The sequence below is a fragment of the Rattus norvegicus genome, chromosome 8 (assembly GCF_021556685.1).
Source record: "Rattus norvegicus strain SHRSP/BbbUtx chromosome 8, alternate assembly SHRSP_T2T, whole genome shotgun sequence".
NCBI lineage: Eukaryota > Metazoa > Chordata > Mammalia > Rodentia > Muridae > Rattus > Rattus norvegicus.
Genome location: NC_141541.1, coordinates 18301355 through 18323699, shown reverse-complemented (window position 1 = coordinate 18323699; position 22345 = coordinate 18301355). Strand labels below are relative to the sequence as shown.

The 22345-nt window shown below is 46.9% G+C and overlaps 1 protein-coding gene and 1 long non-coding RNA gene across 3 annotated transcripts; one reads left to right on the top strand and one right to left on the bottom strand.

Moving 5' to 3' along the window:
• Positions 1-182: 182 nt before the first annotated feature.
• Positions 183-2847, bottom strand: LOC102552229 (uncharacterized). Of its 2 annotated transcripts, none has more exons than XR_015627528.1 (2): positions 2466-2847; positions 183-1414 (listed from the first exon to the last, which is right to left on the bottom strand). It is a non-coding gene; the product is annotated as an uncharacterized LOC102552229 (long non-coding RNA). The 2 variants fall into 2 exon arrangements; XR_015627529.1 differs by lacking the exon at positions 2466-2847 and adding an exon at positions 2153-2456.
• Med17 (mediator complex subunit 17) lies at positions 2532-21596 on the top strand. The gene is given in 12 exon segments (NM_001106801.1): positions 2532-2909; positions 4550-4716; positions 6323-6542; positions 7819-7955; positions 8034-8118; positions 9730-9882; positions 10627-10757; positions 11632-11816; positions 14767-14904; positions 16474-16591; positions 18183-18342; positions 19288-21596. Coding segments are annotated over 12 exon segments (1950 nt in total). The 5' UTR covers positions 2532-2665; the 3' UTR covers positions 19500-21596.
• The last annotated feature ends 749 nt before the right edge of the window (positions 21597-22345 follow it).

The window sequence follows — 22345 nt, the reverse complement described above, 5'->3', positions numbered from 1 at the left end:
AAAAGAATTCTATTTTCTCCTGGGGTCCCACACCGAGAGGATAGGTTCATTTCCTTAATTTGATTCAACTATCAAGACTAATGTCTACTTACACCTACAAGGTAATCCCGATGTAAGGAAGGTTTCTAGAGACATCAGGAGAGCTACTAGGCATATCTGAAAAAAAAAATGGCCTGACAGAATAAGGAAGGACTGGCTTTAATAGTTTCTGTATGAGCTTTGAATTTCCCAGATATCAGTGGAGCAGGCCGGTGCTCTTGGCTTGTCAGATGTAGGTTTGAGGGCTGTCTGCGACCAAACATCAGAAGCAGAGCCAGGAGCTGGAAAGATGGCTCCCCAGAACTTGCTGTTCTTCCAGAGGACCTGAATCTAGTCCCTAACACCACATCAGGCAGCTCACATCCGACTGTAGTTACAGCTCCAGGGATTCCAGTGCTCTCTCCTGACTTCCATGGCACGTGCGTGTGGGGATGGACGCAGACACACATGGACACACATTTACCTGCAGGGATTGGACTGCCAAGTGGAAAAACGGATATTCTTCAACTGACTGCGTGCTCTCTGTGCTGCCTGGTTGGAAGTCCTGGGTAGGCAAACTTGTTAAATGTTGGTCTCCAGCAGCTTTTGTTTCCTTCAATGAGTGGTGACAGTGTTGGGGGAGGGTGAAAGGTATGTTGTAATTGGAACTGTCTAATGTCTCCACTTTCCTTGTTAAAAGTTGGTCTTCAGCAGCTTTTGTTTCTCTCCATGTCTGACAGCAGTGGGTGGTAACTGTGTGTGGGGGTCGCAACATTGTAAATGAAACTCTCAGCGCCTCCACCTCCCTTTTTCTTTGTTCCCTGACCACTCTAGGGACTTTTCAGTATCTCCTTCAGCTGTCAATGCCATGATCACAACTTCTTGGGGTACTGTCTCTGCTAGAAGTGTTTGAGAGCCAGGGCACATGGAGAGCTGTTCAGACTCTAAACACTGGGCCCAATAGGATCACTCAGGAAGCAGCTCCTCCAGCATCCCCAAGGCTTTCGTGGCTGCACCAGCACTACCAGTGGGATGCAGGCCTGTGGACATTGTCAATAGTAAGTCAGAGGCTTCTGCAGACTACAGCTTCTTCAGCTGTCAGACAGCTATGCTAAGGCCTCAATCTTCACTTTGTAGTGGGAAGCAAGGGCCCAAGGACTTGACAAATGATTTCTAGACAAGGCAAGTTTGTCCAGGAGCCCAAGATTAGACTCAAAGTGGTATCGAAGGCCACCCTGGTCTACAGAGTGAGTTCCAAGACATCCAGGGCTACACAGAGAAACTCTTCAAACAAACACCAAAACCAAAATGACTGGATGGAAGTGGGGTTAGAACCAATCAAGCTGTGGGGCACTTTTACCAACCAGCTAGTGGTCCTTGCTGTCTCTGGTGCAGCCTGCATAGTGAAAGTAAGCAGGGAAAGGTCACTCAGTAAAAGGCATTGCTGGACCTGATATCCTAACACCATGAGAAAAGGAAAATGCCTCTTGGTGGACCACCTGAGGAGTAGCCTGCTTATACAGCCCAAGAAGGAGTATTCCAATCACAGACATTTGTCTAAAGACAGGTGTCTTTTGTCTGTGTGTGTACATGTCTGTGACTGTGTGAGTGTATGCCACCTGTGTGAGGGTGGCTGCAGGTCTGGAGAGAGAGAATAGCCCTCCATTTTGTCATTAAGCCACCAGTCACAGTGGTCCCTCCATCAAGGTAAGTGCGCCCTCCCTGGCCAATGTGAAAATGATTAGTCTAGGTTTATGACAGCACAAAGTCCTGGCCCAAGCTATGCCTACTGGGCCAGAACAAGCAGTTGCAATCTTTTTTGTAGGCACATCTGAGTGTTCTTGGGAGTGTTTGTTGTAAGACTGCTGGTGCAGTCTGGATAGTAATGCGCTCGCTGTTTGACTCAGTCTTTTTGCTGGAGGCAGCTCCCTCAAGAGAGAGACTCCAACAGCTCAGAATTATACAGCTAAACTACCCTCTACAGTGTCTCTGGGAGGGCTTACGTAGATGGAAAGCCCCTATTTGTAACGGTACATATGTCTTCATCGTTAACTTCACTGAGTCCAAAATCACCTAGAAGAGACACCTCTTGAGTATGTTCCCAGAGAGGTTTAACTAGGAAGCGAAAACCTACCCGGAAGATGACATATCCCATGGACTGGGTTTCAGACTGAATCAATGGGAGTGGTGTGGTGAGTACGCTGCGTGTCTCAAAAATCAAATAACCAACTAACTAACCAACCAACAAAGAAGCTGCGTGCCTCAATAACCAAACAACAAATTAATCAGGTGAACAAGAAATAAGCTATTTCAAAAACCAAGCAACTAACTAAACAAACAAAAATTACAACGCCCAGTGTGTCTACATAAAACCAGTCCGTTCCATTTTCACTGCTGTAGCCGAGCCTCCGCTAGCCGGAAGTTTCCGGCTCTAGAGTGCAGCGTACCGGAAGTGTCCGGGCAGCTGGCTCTCCGCGCCTGCTCTTAGTGTTCCGCGAAACGCTGCGCGGAGGATTGTGGGACAGCGGTGGGTGGTTGGCTTCCGCCGGGTCTGCCGCGTCGGGCTTTAGGAGAGATTGGTGTCCAGCCTTCCGTGTCCGTGCTCGTTTCTGAGTCTCTGGCAAGTCACCCGCAGGCTGCCGCCAGGATGTCGGGCGTGCGAGCTGTGCGCATCAGCATCGAGTCGGCCTGCGAGAAGCAGGTGCAGGAGGTGGGCCTTGATGGCACCGAGACGTACCTACAGCCGCTGTCTATGTCGCAGAACCTGGCGCGTCTGGCGCAGCGCATCGACTTCAGCCAGGGCTCCGGCTCCGAGGAGGAGGAGGCGGCGGGGCCTGACGGCGACGCGCCGGACTGGGCGGGCGCGGGGGCCGACCAGGACGACGAAGAGGGTGAGGCTTCGCCTTCATTGCTGTTCCTGCTCCAGGGTCTCCTCGGGCGGCCTTGAGCCTAGCAGTCCCCAAAGTATTGACAGCAGTGGGAAGGCCGACTTAGTTGGGACTCGGGGTCGTGTACAGGAGAAACATTCACCCCTTTTATTTTCTAGAATAGCTGAAAGCTTTTGGGGGTGGTTTTAGGTGAAGACAGGTGATACTTAAGGATGACCTCCGAAACTTTGAGGTGAATGAATTACAAGGAAACAAAACTGAAAGAGGAGAGCTTGGAGAAGCAACCAGACTGGATTTTGGATTCTCTTTATTATCAAAGAAACAAAAATTTTGAAACCACAGTTCTTGATTTAGTGATGTGACAGAGTCGGTTGAAGTGGGGGACGTTCTTGTCTAGTGTAGTAATTCGCCAGGCAGAGGCAGTCAGATTTGTGAAAAGCACGAGCCAATAGTGCGATACCATGTCAATAAATAATAAAAATTTCATAAATTTGGCAGAAACTTAAAACATTGGGGACTGGAGAGATGGCTTAGCAGTTAAGATCGCTGACTGCTCTTCCAAAGGTCCTGAGTTCAATTCCCAGCAACCACATTGTGACTCAGAACCATCTGTAATGGAATCTCATGCTCTTTTCTTTCTGGTGTGTCTGAAGACAGCGGCATTGTACTCACATATATTAAATCAATCAATCAAGCAAGCAAGCAAGCAAGCAAGCAAGCAAGCATACAAAACATTGCTATTATCCTGTGTTGGAAAGGCAGATCAGCTCAGTAGTTTTAAATACAAATTTTAAATTGTATCACATTTGAACCACGAAATCCCCCACCTGCAGACTATAGAGCATAAGCGTGTATTGAGATCCAGTACTGACATCATTAGGAGCATTTGGCCTGTCTATGAAGTGACAGACTTCAATGGCATGCCTCCGGGCTTGCGGATATCTTGAGGTGTGTGAAAGAGTGAGTAGGCCCTATATGCTGGGTTGAGATAGCTCTAGGACATAGCAACAGAAGGAAAGAGCAAGTAACAGAAGGTGTTAAATTATCGGGAAAAGCTGTGGAAGGATTCACCCCGACTGTTAATAATGCTTACGTCTCAGGAGGGAGAAGAGTCAGGCCTGGGATTAAAAGAAAACTTTGACTTTCACTCCCTAGTCCTTTATCGTGAGCTCCGTAGAGTGAGCTCCGTAGAGAGAGCATGCATTAAAACCTGATTAAAAGGTAGATATACTCATGCAGCCAATAGTAATGCATAGCCAATAGTAGGCCATTTGGGGCTTTGCCTGTTGTTTTACAGTTCAGGAATTCGCTACAGTTATTCAAGGAAGGAGGTAGGTTATTTTAAAGGCTTACATGGGGCCGGAATATAGTTCAGTGCTTACCTAGGAATGAAGCTGTAGGTCCAGAAAGAGTGCCTACTTAAGATATGATGACAGTTTTGGCCTGTGGAAATTAGACTGGCATTTGTTTTGCCATAGAGGAGTATTAAATATTAACAGTTCAAGACAGGGTATGAGAAGGAGGGGAAGGAAGGGCAGTTTACAAAGAACTCATTTCTCCTTTTCACACTTTTAAACTTCTAAAGGAACCTTTTTTTGTCTTGTATTCAATGTAACCAATACACATATGTTTCTGTTTTTCAGGGTTGGTAAAATTCCAACCTTCCCTGTGGCCTTGGGACTCTGTGAGGAACAATTTGCGAAGTGCCCTTACAGAGATGTGTGTTCTCTATGATGTCCTCAGTATTGTCAGGGACAAAAAGTTCATGACTCTGGACCCCGTCTCTCAGGATGCGCTTCCTCCCAAACAGGTATGCGTACCCTTTAACCGGACATCTTCCTTTAAGCCCCAGGACCAGGATTTGGTGGTGCACATTTTGCTCCCTTTTACTTTGTTGAAAATTAAATCCACAAGCCAGAGCAGTGGCTCAATGATTAAGAACACGTTCTGTTGTTGTAGAGGATCTGAGTTCATTCCTTAGTACCACGTCAGGCAGCTTAGACATGCCTGTAGCTCCCGCTCTGGGAGATCTGACCCCTCTCTGGCCTGTTCGTGTGCTCAGATACATGTGTACACATAATGAAGTCACACGGCTATCAGGAAGGGGATTAGTCCTGGTGAAGGTGGAAGGACTGAGTGCCTCTCAGACGAAGAGCCTTGAATCAGGCTCCTTATGTAGAGAGTGAGTGTGGCCTCTCTCCATCCAGGCACTAACTAGCCAGGCCTGGCCAACCTAGCTAGCTAGTCTGCGAGCTCAGCTGAGGTAGTGGGAATTCAGAGTAGTATGCTTGTAGAAGGCCGGGCCTTTTTGTGAAACGTACTTGTGCAAAATCTTTTGCTTTGTATTTGGACACACTCTAGTGTCAGCTTGCACCTGTTAGACTCGTCATTTGGGAATGTAGCTACTCAATAAAGCACAAAACTGGTGTGTGTACATAGTCTGCAGTCACCTTTCAGCAGTTTCCGTCGGTAAGGGTGGTCACTGCAGTGTTGCGGCGGACTGACACCAGTCACAGTTTCAAAAGTCCTGGAGGTACCCCTGGTTTTATGTCAGTTGTAAGCTTAGTGTTGATATGTGCCATGCAGTTGCTGGATTCTATGCATAGGTTACATCTGGGCATGTTTGGAATTTAACATGAAGTATGGGTGCCACAGGTAGGAGCTGGGATGGTAAGGACAGGGCCCTGGCCTAGTTTGCCCCAGGTAGTGGATTGCCGAGTTCTAGTTTCTGGGCCACTGGTGATTTGGCTTAAGATCATTTTGTAAGCTTGCCAAGAAACAGGTTACATTTGTTGTTAAAAAATAGTTTTGCAATGAAAAATTATTTTTCTAAGTCTTGGAGTATTACTTTACCATCTGCTCGGTTTTCTTCTACATTTATTATGTTTTTGTGTATGTATCTATGTGTGTGTGTGTGTTTGTGCGCGTGCGTGTGTGTGCATGCATGTGCGCGTGTGCCTGTGCATGTGCCTGTGGAAGGATGTAGAAGTCAGAGGTTACCTTAGGCATCTTTCTCAGTTCACTCTGAATTTTTGTATTTTTGAGTCACTTTCTATTTCTGAAGGTAAAATTCACTAGTTGATCAGATTGACTGGCCATCAAGCCCCCAGAATTGTCCTTTCCTGGGCCTGGGATGCCAAGTGCATGTTGCTGTACTGAGTTTTGAATGTGGGTGCTGGGGATGGAACTCAGCAGGCCTTACACGTGCATGGCAAGCCCCTTGCCAACTGTCATCCCTCTTCCTTCGTGTGTGTGTGTGTGTGTGTGTGTGTGTGTGTGTGTGTGTGTGTGTGTTTAATCACAACTTTTCTTCCAAGTAAAACATTTCCTGCTTGAGAAAACATGTAGTTTTAAACATATCTAAAATAATTTGGAGCTTATTTTTGATAGAAAATGTGCTACGTTATTTTTGGTAGAGCCCGCAGACGCTGCAGCTGATCTCTAAGAAGAAGTCCCTTGCTGGAGCAGCTCAGATCCTATTGAAGGGGGCGGAAAGACTGACCAAGTCGGTGACTGAGAACCAGGAAAACAAGCTTCAGCGAGACTTCAATTCTGAGCTCTTGAGACTACGGCAACACTGGAAACTGAGGAAGGTGGGAGACAAGATCCTGGGTGACCTAAGCTACAGAAGTGCAGGTACAGATCTCTGACCATAGAAACTGCTTTGTGTGGTGTCTCCTAGCCTGCCATGGTCATGTCTCAGCTCCTGTCGGACAGTGACATTTAATGTCTTTACCCATAAGCCAAAACCATTCTTGGCAGAGCTCAGTGTCACACACCTGGAGTCTGAACACTTGGAGGCTGAGGCGGGAGAGTCCAGAGTTCAAGGCCAGCATTGCCTACAAGAGACCCAATGTTGACAATCCCCAGCCAGACCAGTGTTACTGCAGTAGCTACATTGAAGAGAAAGTTCAAAGGCAGCGTATTTAAGGTTTGGAGTCCAGTGGGAGATGGCCAAGCAGTCCTGCTGGGATACTTGAGAATGTGGTAGAGTTTCGAAAAGTCAGGCTGTTACTAAAACCCAATCCAGGGTCAGTGCCCTAGCACTGCTGTGAGTCCCACTACAAGATAAACTGGTGCTTTCTGGTTTTAGACATTGTAACTTTCCCCCAAATAATTATGGTCAAATGCTTCATTTCTCTTTGGGCTGATCCCTTGAGATTTTGGAAGAGTTTAGTTGCACTCTAATTGCAAGACGATCGATCCTGAATGTCTTTTCTTGTCAGACATGCACTGCACTTAACCATCTACTACTAATGTAGCAGTCACTTAGACTTCTGACCTGCATAGAGGGCTGCCCATCAGAGGAGAGGAGCTGGCTGAGAATAGTACCGTGAGCACTGTTGGTTTGTCTTTCTGATGTGAATTCAGTTTATCAAAGCTGCAAGAGAATCCTGTGTGGTCTATAGAGGTCAGGATACAGTGATGTCTTTAAGACAGGTACAGGTGTGCATCACCACGCTCACGAAGTGTTATATTGTTTGATTTTATTTGTAGACGAGATCTTGTTGTGTAGCTCTCCTTGGCCTGGAATTCCCTAGGTGGAGCAGGCTGGCCTCAAACTGTAGATTCGCCTGTCTCCACCTCTCTTCTATTTCCTCTTCTGGTTTGCCTCACCCAGCAGGACTGCTTGGCCATCTCCCACTGGACTCCAAACCTTAAATACGCTGCCTTTGAACTTTCTTCAATGTAGCGGCTACTGCAGTAAGACTGGTCAGTCTGGGGATTGTCAGGATTGGGTCTCTTGTAGGCAATGTTGGCTGTGAACTTTTGACCCTCCCGCCTCGCCCTCCAAGTGCCCCCATCTCAGCGTGCACATTTCCAGTGGAAAGAATGCATGTTTTAGTGATGTGGGGGTAAAGTGTTATACTTGGTAGTTTGTTAATTATTTTAATCTTTAATACCCCATTAGGCTCTCTTTTTCCCCACCATGGTACCTTTGAAGTGATAAAGAATACAGACATTGACTTGGATAAAAAGATACCAGAAGATTACTGTCCTCTAGATGTCCAGATTCCTAGTGACTTAGAGGGGTCTGCATATATCAAGGTACTGATTAGAGTTTTTTAGGTTATTTCTTGGCAGTTACCCTGAAGCTACTTTGCTAACATTTTTCATGTTGTCTAGGTTTCTATTCAGAAACAGGCTCCAGACATTGGTGATCTTGGTACAGTTAACCTTTTTAAGAGACCTTTGCCCAAATCCAAGCCAGGTATGTCATGGTGTCTACACTCACGTACTCAGTAAGTCAAATGTAAAGAGAGAGGAAGGAGATCTGTGGTGTGGAAACAATAGGAAGTTGGTGTTTATTGACGATGTCTTAAACAGTGAGGGTTAAGAGAAGGAGGATGCTCAGAAAGAAAGATACCCCAGAGCGTGGATGTGGGTTTCTTAAAGAGCTGCCACCTCTGGTTTTTTGAGACAATCTTTGACTTTAAATTCATAATCCTTCTCCTCAACCTTCTGCATGCTGAAATTACAGGCATGAAATGCCATGCTTGCTTCTGGAGATGCACTTCTTATTAAAAATAAAGCCCTAGTGAATAGCTATATATTTTTGTAGGCTGACGTATACTAGGTGTCTCTGTGTAAAAGAAGATGTTCAACTCCTTCAAGGCTCAGGATATCTCGGGAAGTGGAGAGACTGAATATAGAGGTCGAGGAGGAGTGCTCTGAAGCACATAGCCATGCACTCCTGCACTCTGGCTGTGGTACCTGCTGCAGACTTGTACCAGACTGGGCCCCATCATTCCATGGTGGGTGGTTGAAGGGCTTGTGAGGCCTCACCCTTACTGAGGGACTGTGGGCTGCTAATAGTTTCTAAGCAAGGTGATACAGACAGGAGTCCCTGCAGGCTTCACAGCCAGCAGCGAAATTCTACAAATGAGGTAAGACTGAAACTCTGTTTAGCTTGACATCACTGGTTCAAACTTCCAGAGTCTGATTGATACCAGGCAGTTTATTTTAACCATATTTAAGTACAGCACAAATTTGTGGAAAAAGTTTTTTGATGACAGTTAACTCAGTGCTATGTGTACCACAAAGCTTAAGACATGTTTACATTGAAGTTCTTTACAAAGTACATATGGCTTCTTCCATAAAGAGGAGTACTGTTGACTCAGAGACAGCACCCAAGACTTAAGGTGTAGGGAGGCTGACTGAGCTGAACACAATGCCTGTGGGTGTCAGGATTGGCCTGGCCCTGTGATAACACAGAAGTCACATCTCATAATGATGTGTTTAATGGACTTAAAAGCAATGTTCAGGGTTTAGGGGGAAAAGGTCTGGGATAAACACGATAGTACTGTAGAGCTTGTGGGTGGAGCCTGGCTCTACAGGTCACACAGTATCACCAGGTTGTAAACTGCATCCTTTCCTAGCCTCCCAGGAGGAAGATGGGAGGCTTCTTCCTTTGCACACATAGGCCTACGTGTTTAACTTTTTGTGGCTTTCCCAGTGCTTATCTGTGTTCACTAGGACCTCTGGCCCTCTAAAGTGCAGCCACTGATTAGCTGCCTATAATCCTGTTAATAACCTCATGCTCATATGAGCAGCCACAAATGCTGAATCGTACACACATGCACGCACACAGGAAGGAGGCTTTGGGAGAAGAGTTTGAGTAGGAAAGAGAAGTGGTACGAGAGAGACAGGTGGAAATGACCAAAGACTTGTTTGTCTCTGTGAAATTGTAGCATTTTTAAGTGAGATTTTGTGTTTGGACAGAGGTTATAACAAACAGTATTCTCTGATGCTTTGGTTATGGAGTGAGGTCACAGTTCGTGCAGCTGGACATGACTTTATGCACATGCCTTCTGTCTTTCAGGTTCCCCACACTGGCAGACAAAATTAGAAGCAGCACAAAATGTTCTTCTTTGTAAGGAAATTTTTGCACAGCTCTCTCGGGAAGCCGTTCAGATTAAGTCTCAGATCCCTCACATTGTGGTGAAAAACCAGATCATCTCTCAGCCCTTTCCAAGTAAGAGCAGCCAGCCTGCTGGAACCTGCGAGCAGCAGGACGTCATGATGCGGGTGCTGTAAGAGTGGCCTCAGGAAGGGGCTGTGCTGTGTGCATCATGGCGGCCAACTAAAGCGAGCCGCGCTGCCCACTCTGTTCTGTGACCTGAGGGCGGCGTCTTGGGCTTGCGTGGCATATGCTAAAAATTGTGGTGCCGTGGCTTCAGCAGCAGAGCAGTCAAGTGCATTTCTTTCAAGGATACTTGCCTTTTCTAAATGAGGTACCAACCTAAAAAAGAAGAATATTCCTAATTTGTAGAAGCAAAATTATTGTTCAGGAGCAGTCAAGCTTAACGTAGAAATCAGTTGTCAGCAGCTGTGCACTTGTTAGTTTAGGGTCAGACATGAACAGCTCTGTCGTGTGCTTTTATGAGCAGGGAAGAGAGCCTGGCAGAGCTAACTTCCAGTTGATAGGTAACTAGAAAAGCTTGCTTAAGATTCCGTGTTTGTAAGCCAAGCATCGAGAGTTGTCCCCAGTCTTCTGCAGTTAGAGCTCAGGATCAGAACACAGTGTAGTCTGTAGGATATTACCGTCGTCCAAGCCTGTGAGCATTTATCACGTTAAGTGAAGGAGGTCGTTGGCGTAGAGGTGCTCACATGAGGCCTGATGGTCCACTGCTTGAGAATGCACTGTGGTTGTCCCTGTGATGATGGTCTCAGTGTCCAGTTCTTGCCTTATCCGCATCTGTCCTGTCTCTCTACACAGGCTTGCAGTTGTCTATTTCTCTGTGCCACTCCTCAGATGATAAGAAGTCCCAGAAATGTGCCCCAGAGAAGCCTGGTCAGGAGGGTCACCTCTACGTCCTGGAGCACAACTTGCACCTGCTGATCAGAGAGGTACCAACCCCAGGGCGGCTCTGCCGTGTGGGCGCAGCTGAGCAGTGAACAGACCTTCCACTGAGACTCGTAATGTGCAGCCATGTGCCTGCCTGGTGTGGAGGAGCCTGCTGTAACAGAGATCCAGACAATCAGTGCACGGGCCACGGGCCCAGAATATCTTAGAGCGCTAGGGATACACAGCACGTTCTGGAGTTACCTTGGGAAGCACGTGCCACTGACAGAGAAGGGTGGCTCTGGTGGGGAGGCTTGAGCTGTACATCATTGTGTTTTGAGACTCCATAGAAGTGTATATTCTGGCCTCACATCATGATCGTAATGGTATAAAAGCCAGTGTTTCAGGTGTTTTAGACTAGGATTTCCCTCAGGGTTGAACACTTGCTTAGCATGGGTGAGTCTCTCAGTTCAGTCCCACTATTATGTGTTTCCTGGGGTCCTGCTAGACAGTCTAGGACAGTTGATTAACTGTCTGATCATGAGATGAGATGAGACTTAATGAATAATGCTTTGTAATTTAAACTTTCAAAGTAAACATTACAGTTCAGAGGAGCCTGTCTCCTTATAGACTTGAATCGTGCACACGGTCACTCAGTGCACGTCTCTCTGTGTCGGGGTGATTGTGGTGATGGTGATCTGGGGACAGGGTCTCCCTGGCTGACTTGCAGCACCTCTGTAGACCAGGCTGGTGTCTGCCTATTGAGTACTAAACCTGAAGGCCTTGCTACTGCATCCGGCAAGATTACTTTTTACTTATTATTTTCATTATCTTCAAAAACATTTGAACCGAGCTCTGATTAGCATTTTTGTCTTGTTTACTACATGGGGGTTGGTTATTAAAAGTGGCTTTCCTTTCCTTTCCTTTTTTTTCTGTCAGTTTCATAAACAGACCTTGAGCTCCATCGTGATGCCACACCCAGCGAGTGCTCCTTTTGGGCACAAGAGAATGAGACTCTCAGGTCCTCAAGCTTTTGATAAGAATGAAATTAATTCAATACAGTCCACAGAAGGACTCCTAGAAAAAATAATTAAACAAGCAAAGCATATTTTTCTAAGGAGCAGGTAAGGAAGAAGAAAGTTACCGTTTTTCTGTAAAATGGAGTCCTTTTTCTGTCCTCTCTCTGTTAATTTTGGGTACATGTTAGAAGAAAGTGGATAAGAGAAAAATTATGGTGACGGACTGGGTCTTGTCCAGTTGAGGAGTGTGGAGGGTGGATGGGGGAGGTGTTGGGGGGCAGGTCCTGATGTCTAACTGAATGCTCTGTTTTTTTGACACTGCCTAGAACCAGTACACCGCAGGTTAATAGCCAGGAAAAAACTTTTCTCCTCCCTTTGTGTTTTGGGTTTTGTTTGATAACCCATCCTTGAGGCCCTTACCCCCACTTGACTTAATTGCTTCTTGGGGCAAATACCATTAAAGCCTTTTGTTTTTTCTTACTGATGAGCTGGTTGAGGCTTAGATAATTAATTTGTTCACCTAAAGCTGACAGCCCAAGGCTGCCTTAGCCCAGAAGTGCTTGTCTGTTTTGTTTTGAGTAGCCCTGGCCTTGAACTGAGAGATACCTTGTCTGTAATGGCTACTACCATATGTGCTGCCGCACCAGCAGCAGCCTCACTGCTGGTTTCTCAGTCTTTGAGGAAGGGCTGGTGCAAGGAGAGGGAAAGCCATCTTGCAGTGCTAGCGTCTGCCCTCTCTTTCGGTGCTGACACTGGTGGGGAGGTCTGATTCTGCTTGAGAGTCTTGCCATGAAGGCTGTGTGGCACTGTCATTAACAGGGATGCTGCTGCTGCCTGGCTTCTTACCACTTGTCATGCTGATGCTATCCAGAGTGCCAGAATAGGTTCATTTTCTCTGCCTGCTGATTAAAATATTAAATGGTGGGGCTGGGGATTTAGCTCAGTGGTAGAGCGCTTACCTAGGAAGCGCAAGGCCCTGGGTTCGGTCCCCAGCTCCGAAAAAAAGAACCAAAAAAAAAAAAAAATATTAAATGGCAAGAAGACTGGAGCGATGGATCAGTGGTTAAGAACACTGGTTGCTCTTCCAGAGGTCCTGGGTTCAATTCCCAGTACCCACATGAGAATCCACCACTATCTGTAACTCCAGTTCCAGAGAATCTGATGCCCTTACACAGACATACATGCAAGCAAAACACCAGCACACATAAAATCAGTGAATAAATAAATAATTAAAAAAATATTAAACAGCATCAAAGTATTACCAGAAATCTTGAGGGGTCCCAGCAGAGCAATCTAGTGCGGTACATGGAAATCGAGGTCCCCTTTTATGATTAAAGCAGTTCAGAAGAGTTTAAAAGGGAAAGCCCAGGGCAGGCAAGCTATAAATGAGTCTTCAGCTGCCTGGGAGGAAGGAGGAGAGAGGCAGAGAGGGAACACAGCTGTTCAGCTTGAGTTTAGGCAGTGAGAGGTCAGGGCTTTAGCGAAAGAGCAAGGAACCCAGAATGCTTTGCTTATTAGGAAGCTAAAGGCACACCTGGGCTCTTACCAGCACCAGGGGGAAAGTCGTTTATATCTGCTGAGTCAGGCCTGAAAAAGACGGGCAGACCTAGCTGAACCTCAGATATCGTAGTAATTCCTGGGGACTACACCAGGGCTAAGAAATTCTGGGAAAGCACACAATATTTTAAGGTAAACTTGCCTTCCCAGGAGTGATCTACTAGATAGATCCCTGATCTGCCCTACCTGACTAACTTTTTGGGAAACAGACAAGGACCTGTCTTCTCCTAGAGGCCAACTCCATTCTTTACAATGGAATTAGAATATTGGCTTACCGTCCCAGCAGGAACAGAAACTCCGATCCTTCAGCTTTTAGAAAAGTAAATCAGGACGATATTTTAGAGCTCTGTGATGCAGCGGAGGAAGGGAGAGCTAGTGGGGGGGGTGGGTTTGAGCTTGGGCTTAATCACTGCAAGTTCCTTAGTATCCAGGGCCATCCAGCTTTTCCTGCTTCACTGTGGGTATAAACTAAGTAACTTGTGCAGAAGTGTCTTAGAAGCACTAAGGTGGTGTACTGCTGAGGCTCTGCTTTCCTTTATGGACTTCAGTGATAAACGCTGTTAATAGGAATGTAGTGTTTGTTACCTTAAATGTTCTCAGTGACTGTAAAGTTAAATTCTTTGAAATATATGAGAAGTATCTGACACAGAAAGAAGTGTCTTCAGAACCATTACTGATCTTAAACAGTAAGTGATTTCAGAAGTAGAAAAGCTTTAAAACGTAGTAACCACCCCCGCCACACACACACCCGTTTATAGGAAGAGTGGACTTGCATGTGAAATGTATAGTGAGGAGTCGATTTGTGTGTATGCTGCCGCACCTGAGGATCATGAAGTTTCGGGTTTTGGTTTGTTGTTTTTTTGAGTGAGGGTCTTTCTACGTAGCCCTGGCTCTCCTAGAACTTGCTATGAAGACCATTAGTTCCAGACCAAGCTGGGACTACAGATAGATAGATTGCTTCAAAGCAAAATAAGTAAATAAACCCAACCAAAAAATAAAAGCCAGTCAACACACACTGTTAGGGAGAATAGCTAATACAGTTCGGACTGCACGCACAGTTTTAGATGCTTATGTGTAGCAGGTGTTGCTGACTTTCTTGATGGCTGATGTTTGGATTGTGCCAAAGTCTCTAGTTTGCCTTAATTATGATTTATTCCAGGTGCAGGTATGTTCCAAGTCATTTGTTACCGAAGGTCACTAATATCTGGGTGTGTATCAGATTAGTACCTGGGAAGTGCCTTACCTTGTCAGATAAGCTTTCATGAGCAGGACAAGATGAGTGAGATGGTTTGAGTGTGTTGTGGTGCAAAGCTTAGACAGGCAGAGCAGTGGGTGTGCAAGGGCTCCCAGAACCAACCCACCTCTAGAACTTTCGCTTTTCAAATGGTGGCATGGTTGGAAAGTAGGCAAAATTAGATAATTTTCTAATTTTTGTAAAATTGATACATAATTTAAATCCTTGCGTTTTATATGACAATTTTTAAATTTTCTTTTAAAGAACTGCTGCGACCATTGACAGCTTGGCAAGTCGCATTGAGGACCCCCAGATCCAGGCCCACTGGTCGAACATCAACGATGTGTATGAGTCTAGTGTAAAAGTTTTAATCACATCGCAGGGTTATGAACAGATCTGCAAGTAAGTGTCCCAGTAAGTCACAGATAGCCTGCTGGGGAGCTGTTCGTGTGCTTGTCCAAGGGATTCTGCAAGCCTCGGGTGTTTATTTGTTGTGAGCCATGAGTTTCTATAGATTGTATCACCTATAACATGTTTGCAGACACAAGAGGCAAGGGGCTGGAGAGATGGCAGAGTGGTTTAAAGATTTCTTCCAGAGGACTGTCCCAGTGACAAAATCAGGTGGCTCACAACTGCCTGTGACTCTGGCTCCGGGGACTCATAGGTTTTCTTCTCACCTCCGAGGGCACCTGCACATATGTGGCATACATGCACAAATCTAATAAAAGCCACATAAAACCTCATGTTTGCAGTTTTGTGTTGGGCTACATTCATGGCTGTCCTTTGCCACCTGGCAGCCTGAGGGCCAGGAGTCGAGTCACCCCACACTGAGCAGAAAGCTGCACACTTGCCAAGGTGCTCGCCAAGCCTGCGTCATTTCCTGCCCAGAGGCTGTGGAGGTCTGTTAGGTCAGGAGTGAGCGGACCATCCAAGCCTGCACTCAGTTAGTCTGCTGGGCGTAGTTGAGCTTGTAGTTCTCTCCTTGGTTCTGTTGGTGTTGGCCTTGGTTGTGTTCCATTGGTTGACAATTGTGCCTCTAAACCATTGTGTGTCTGTGGAGAAGCAGCATCGTCCTTGTCCCAGCATTCTTAGATGCTTGAACAAGGTATATGGCTCAGAATGCTTGCTGGGCATTTTCTATAAAGCCCGGTGTGCTGGTACACACCTCTGATCCCAGAGCTTGGGAGGTGGAGGCAGGAAGAGTGCAGTGAGGTCAAGGCCAGGCTGGGCTTTACAAAACGAGATCCCGTCTTTAAAACTGCAGTAAGGTGCAGCCGCAGCTGTTGGTCTGAGTCCCAGCCCTGCCGCTCCAGGCTCGGCCGCTCCAGGCTTGGCCGCTCCAGGCTCGGCAAGTGCTTAGATGATTATTTAAGACAGCAAACTGGCCGCCATGAGCGAAGCCCTGTGACATGCAAAGCCCCTCCGTGTGAAGGAGCAGAGGCTCCATGCAGCACTGGTTCCTACTGAGTAAGCGAGCGCACGGTCAGATGCAGGAAGTAGTGTGTGATGGGAAGGGATGAGCGAGGGTTGTGCATTTATTTCCTTCTCTGGGGGTTGGGGTGCATGCCATGGTGTATGTGCAGAGGTGTAGAGGCAGTCCGTGGAGGACAGTCCTAGAGGCTGGTTCTCCTTCCACAGTGTAAGGCTCCTGGGACTGAATCGGGGTCCTCAGGCTTGGATGCAGGAGCCCTGACCTACATTGTAAGTCAGGGCCAGGCCGGCACATCTTGCCACTCGGGAGTTGGGGGATGCTGCTTGTGCGTGTCCTGCTGACAGCTGAGGAAAGACAGTCACCTGACCAGCCTGCTGAGGAGCAGGGCCTGGTGCAACCTCAGGAAGCCTGCCTGGGATTTCATTGGGTGGATGCTAAGAAACCACCCTCACCTGTAACGTAAAGTAGTTTAGTCGTCAGAGCTGCTCACACAATGTACAGCTCCTCGGGATCACGCTGACCAGAGTGTGTGTCTGCAGGTCCATCCAGCTGCAGCTGAACATTGGCGTTGAGCAGGTCCGTGTCGTGCACAGAGATGGGCGGGTGATCACGCTGTCTCACCAGGAACAGGAACTACAGGACTTCCTTCTGTCTCAGGTATGTGGTACACTGTGCTTTGGCTGGACTTTGTGTATGTCTTTGAGATAATCTCAGGGTAGCTCAGCCTATCCTAAGGGGTTGTGTGGCCCAGTAGTCCTGCCTCTGCCTCCTGGTTACCGGGCTTGCAGGTGTGCAGCACATGCCTGGCCGCACCTCAGGCCTGAGGTCCGCAGTTTCATTGCTTAAGGAACGCACTGGGCGAGCGGTAGCTGTGATGGTTACAGAAGGAGAGACCTGCCCTGTCACCTACTTCCACTACACACTTTTGCTTCATAATCTGTCTTGGTTTTATTTGCACTATCGGGGTATAGACCCTCTCCAGGAAGAGGCAAGGATTAGTCCAAGGAAAGCAGAGAGGGGAAGACACATGTAAACTACCATCATGCCGCCATCATCCTATATACACACACAGCCGTTGTACATAGCAGGTGCAATGGTTTTTAGTCTTTGGCCCTGAAAAGGATTGCCCGTGTGAAAGCGCTGGAAAGTGCTGGCTTCTAGTCCCTGTTCCACAGACTCGTTTGGTGACACCAGAGTGCAAGAAGAGCAGTAGTTTGACACCTTAGAGTTGGGATTAGCTAGTAAAGTGATGAGTTGTGGTAGAAAAGGGAGGGGCTTTATGCTAATGTAAAATGGTTACTCACATAAATTAAGAAAAAAAATTAATACTTTCCTCCAGGTGCGGTACATAGAGGGTTTGCCTCTTTGTGCCAGGTGATGAGGGACACAGCTGACTCAGCCTCCCGTCAGTTACATCCTAAGTGGGTTTGGGTAGCTGAGGTGTACACACAGATGTGTTAGTGTGTCTCAGAGAATGACATGTCTAGACACCAAGGTCTGCAAGTGGACAGGGACCGGAGAAGCAGGTGGTAGTGGTATTGCTGCCCTGCTGCCCTGCTGCCCTGCTGCTGCTGCTGCTGCTGCTGCTGCTGCTGCCTTCACTGCTGTCAGAGTGCATTCCACCAGGGTGAGGAGGAAGAGCAGAACGCTGTTTACTAGGGGTCAGCTGACCATGTGTGTGGGAGACCCAGCAGTCATTTAGTGATAGCCTGGGGTCCTCTGGCCTCGAGGGCTGTGATGTAGAACAAGCCACTCGACCAGAAGATCAGGTTTTTGTCATGAAGTCCGGCTGACCTAGCCAGCCTCACAGGAACAAGTACCAGGAGGACAAGACCTGACCCACTGTGTTCCTTACTGTTCTGCTGGCTGCGTTGGTAGCCCCCAGCTTTGATGGTTCCATTCCTGAAGCAGAGAAGGGAGCAGGCTAACGTGAAGTCTCCCCGGCAGAGTAGGGTGAGACTGTGTTTGAAGGGCAAGGGGAAGATGTCCTCCACATGCATCCATCGATCAGACAGGAAACTGCAACAGCTAGGCTCAGGTCCTGAGTGCACTCAAGCTGCCAGGAGACACGGACCGCACTGGGCAGCCGCAGCTTCTGCAGTGGACGGCGGGGTCCACCCTCCTCTCGAGTAGTCATGTCACACAGACGTTCTCAAACCTGGGCCAGAGCTTGAGAACCCCAGCAAGCTTACGCTTACATCAGCTCCCCAAGTGTGCCTGTGATTCAGTGCCGTCTCCTCCTTCACAGATGTCCCAGCACCAGGTGCATGCGGTTCAGCAGCTTGCCAAGGTCATGGGCTGGCAGGTCCTCAGCTTCAGCAATCACGTGGGACTCGGGCCCATAGAGAGTATTGGCAATGCCTCCGCCATCACAGTGGCCTCGCCAAGTGGTGACTATGCTATTTCAGGTACTTGCTCTGTCCAATGAAGGGAATGCTTAACATTCTCCTCTGATGTAATTAAGTGTGCGTAGGAGCCATTTATCTCTGTAATGAGTTAGCGTGTTTACACTGCTGTTACGTCTGTTTGTGTATGTGTGTGTAAGCGGGGAGGGGCAGGGAGAGAGGGAAGAGTGTGTGAGAACTCACTAAGGAGACATTCTGTTCTTATAACTAAGAATATTAGAAAGTTCAAAAAGCCATTTTTAAAAATTTTCCTGCATCAGTTAAAACATCAGTCAAAGCCCAGGCTTCTTCCTTTTCCTTATTCTTTTCTTTCTGGAAGAGACACATTTGCAGTTTAGGCTGGCTTCAAACTATGTAACTATGTAACGAAGGCTGGTGTTGAACTGGCTTTGTGGCCAGGCCTGTCTCAGTCCTATCTCAGCCCCTGAGGGTTTGGCTTGCAGGCATAGGTTACCACATCTGGCACATGTTGCCTAATTTTTATAGGGCAAATAATAGTTTAAAAATATTTAGATCATCTTAGAGTGTAGGTATGTGCAAAGCTTTAGCATTTGGAGGTCTGACAAGGTGTTTTAGCAGGAAAAAGCCCTTGCCACCAAGCCTGATGACCTGAGTTTTATCCCAAGCCCCATGTGGTTATCAGAACTTCTGTCAGTTGTCTTTTGACTTTCACATGTGCATACATACACGTGTGCATTTATACATAGACACATATGTGCATAAAGTAATAAATAAAGTTGGTATTTTGGAACTGAAACACTGCCCTTGATCTTTTACTATGTAGTCAGAACTAGCCTTGAACTCCTGATCCTGCAGACTGCACCTCCCAGGTGCAGAGTTAGGGTGTGTGCCTCTCATGACCTGCTCCTGAAACACTTGTTTATGACATCTCTAAGCTATTGGGCAGGGTTTGCAAAGGGAAGGTACTGATGTTGTTTTCCTCCATAGTTCGTAACGGACCCGAGAGTGGCAGCAAGATCATGGTTCAGTTTCCCCGTAACCAGTGCAAAGACCTTCCGAAAAGTGATGTTTTACAAGATAGCAAGTGGAGCCATCTCCGAGGACCGTTCAAGGAGGTTCAGTGGAACAAGATGGAGGGCCGAAACTTCGTTTATAAAATGGAGCTGCTTATGTCTGCCCTGAGTCCCTGTCTCCTGTGATTTTCTGCAGAACAAGTTGCAGAAATTCTGACCTGCGTGTTTGCAGATCAGTTACAAGCACAAGGGAGCGATGGCCTCCGTATGAGTACTGAGCACAGACTCGTGCACTGGCGCTCCAGCCTTTCGCGGGAGTCCTGTTTAAAAGTGACATGTTTACCCTGCGTTTGAATTCTCTCACGTTATAAGTGACGAGTACTTTGGAATGGAAAAATGTATGTACAGTTTTAGTATGAAGTATGGGGAGATGTAAAATAGTACATTTTTATACAGCTCACCTGAAAATATTGCTAACTTAAGGGCTTGAATTTGCTTTTTTTTAAATTACATCTTTAATGTTAACATAAACTTTGTGTTTAAAAATCTCCAAGTATTTTGTGAATTTCTCATAACCTATATGAGCTGCGTCTCAAATCAGCCACTCCTGCTGTTTCTTTAAAAATCACTGAAGACCGTCTTACAGCACAGATTCACTGACCACACCAGGCCCTGTCCCTGAAGTTCACCGAGATCACTCACAGGAGTAGTCTTCCCTAGCACTTGGGGCTCTCGGGGTGTGGGGACACGAAGTGCCTTTGTAGCCATCTTCTTCCTCACCTGGGTCAACATGAATGAACAGGGTAAGAACTTCCTCAAAAAGCAGTGGAAACCAAAAAATGTACCATGATAGTCTGTTTTCCCTGTTAGTGCTCACTGTTTCTGGCTGTGTAGAAACTTCCACAGAGCCGCATCTCGCTTGAATTTTGACAAGCTGAGGGAAATATAAAGGAGGTGCACCAAGTGTGATGGCTCATGCCGGTGATTGGAGGACTAGGGAGTTGAAGACAGGAAGACAAAGAGTTCAAGTTCAGCCTGATCTGCATGAGTTCCAGGCCATCTGGGGCTACGTAGGGCGAGCCTTGTCTCAAAGTTTAAAGATTTATTTATTTTATGTATATAGTACACTGTAATCTTTAGACACACCAGAAGATAGAGCATCAGATCCCATGACAGATGGCTGTGAGCCACCATGTGGTTGCTGGGAATTGAACTGAGGACCTTGGGAAGAGCAGCCAGTGCTCTTAACCACTGCGCCATCTCTCCAGTCCTCTAAGTTTAAAAGAAAAGAAAGGGGGTTTTAGTAAACAAACTGTATTCATACTATGGGTTATGTTTTCCAAGGAGGAAGAGTGAAATTTAATAGGGAGAGATGTGAAGTGAGAGAATGCATCAGGAAAAGCAGACAGGCCATGGGTACAGTGGCATCCGTGGGCTGCGATGTCGCCTAGCGGGAAAATGCCTAGTATGCTCCAGGATTACAGAGAAGAGGGGCGGGTGCATTCGGTTGTCAGAGTGTGTACTGTAATGTAGAGACCTGTTTATGTGTGTGTCCAGAAAGATACTGTGCCCTCTGAGAAGTAAGGTTGAGGAGAGAGAACTTTCAGTGTATTGGGTTCCTGTGTATCTTTTGACTTTTCAAGAAGCACTTTTTATTTTTGCAATTAAAGATTCTTGAAAGGTAAGAGAAATGAGGACTCCAGCTGTCCTTGAGGATTGGCAGCTGAGATGGTGGTCACATGCAGAAGCACACACGTGGACAGTCCATCCCTCTTCTGAGTGAAACTTGATGTAGCTGTGGTAACAATAGTTTCTCAGTTAACTCTAGAGGTGTTTGATATCAGGAAACAGCATAATAAGCCGATCTGATCCATGAATCTGGAGGGAAGAGCCTTTACTACCCTGGTATCACTCAAGGCAACTGCGACTGAGACAGGTGCCTGAAGGTCACTTCAGGCTTTGAGTGTAATTGGCCCCCATAGACCCATAGAGAGTGGCACCATTAGGAGGTGTGGCCTTGCTGGAGGAAGTGAGTCACTGTGGGGGTGGGCCTTGAGGTCTCATATGCTCATGGTACACCCAGTGTGGTACAGTTTCTCCTTGCTGCCTGCAGATCAAGAAGTAGAACTGTAAACTCCATGTCCAACATGTCTGCCCATACGCTGCCATGTTATCCGCCATGATGATACTGGACTAAACCTCTGAAAGTGTAAGCCAGCCCCACTCAGTGTTTTACTTCGTGGGAGTTGCCTTGGTCCTGCTGTTTCTTCACAGCAATAGAACCCTAAGGCACCACCCCATCGATGACATTCGGTTCTCTGGTCATTCCGTGGCACTCCACTTGCCATTTGCCCATGGCTACATTTCTTCAGCCATTCTGAATAGTGTCCTCCTTGGGCCGTGTCTTTATATTCTTGTACTGGCCAAGACATCCTGGCAACCTTACCTCACTGTATCTGTTCCTCGCTGTGGTATTGCTTCCGGTTATGCCTGAGATTGTCTCAGGCATTTACTGTCATTGTGGGCCTCAAGCAACAGGTTTATGTTGGTTCTTTAATACCAGAAAACCATGAGCACAACATACACCTCTGAGGTTCTCAGCTCATGCTCTCTGAGACGACCCAATTGACACCAGTATGTTCTAAGCAAGTTATGCACCACTGATATATGCAGAATGGCAGTCTCCTAGTCACCCTTTCCAAAGGGACAAGGACTCTAGAATTACAGTTAAAATTCTGAAGTAGGGGCTGGAGAGCTGGCTCAGTGGGTAAGAGCATTGACTGCTCTTCCAGAGGTTCAATTCCCAGCAACCACATGGTGGCTCACAGCCCTCTGTAATGTGATCTGATGCCCTCTTCTGGTGTGTCAGAATACAGTGGCAGTGTACTCATAGATAAAATAATTAAAAAAAAATGTTTGTGGTTAAAAGTAAATTCTGGAAGCACACTTAAAATGGTCTTCTGTCTCTAACACCACAGGTTGTTGTACTTTGGTTTGTTGTTGGGACCTGAGGAGGAGAGGTAGCCAATGTT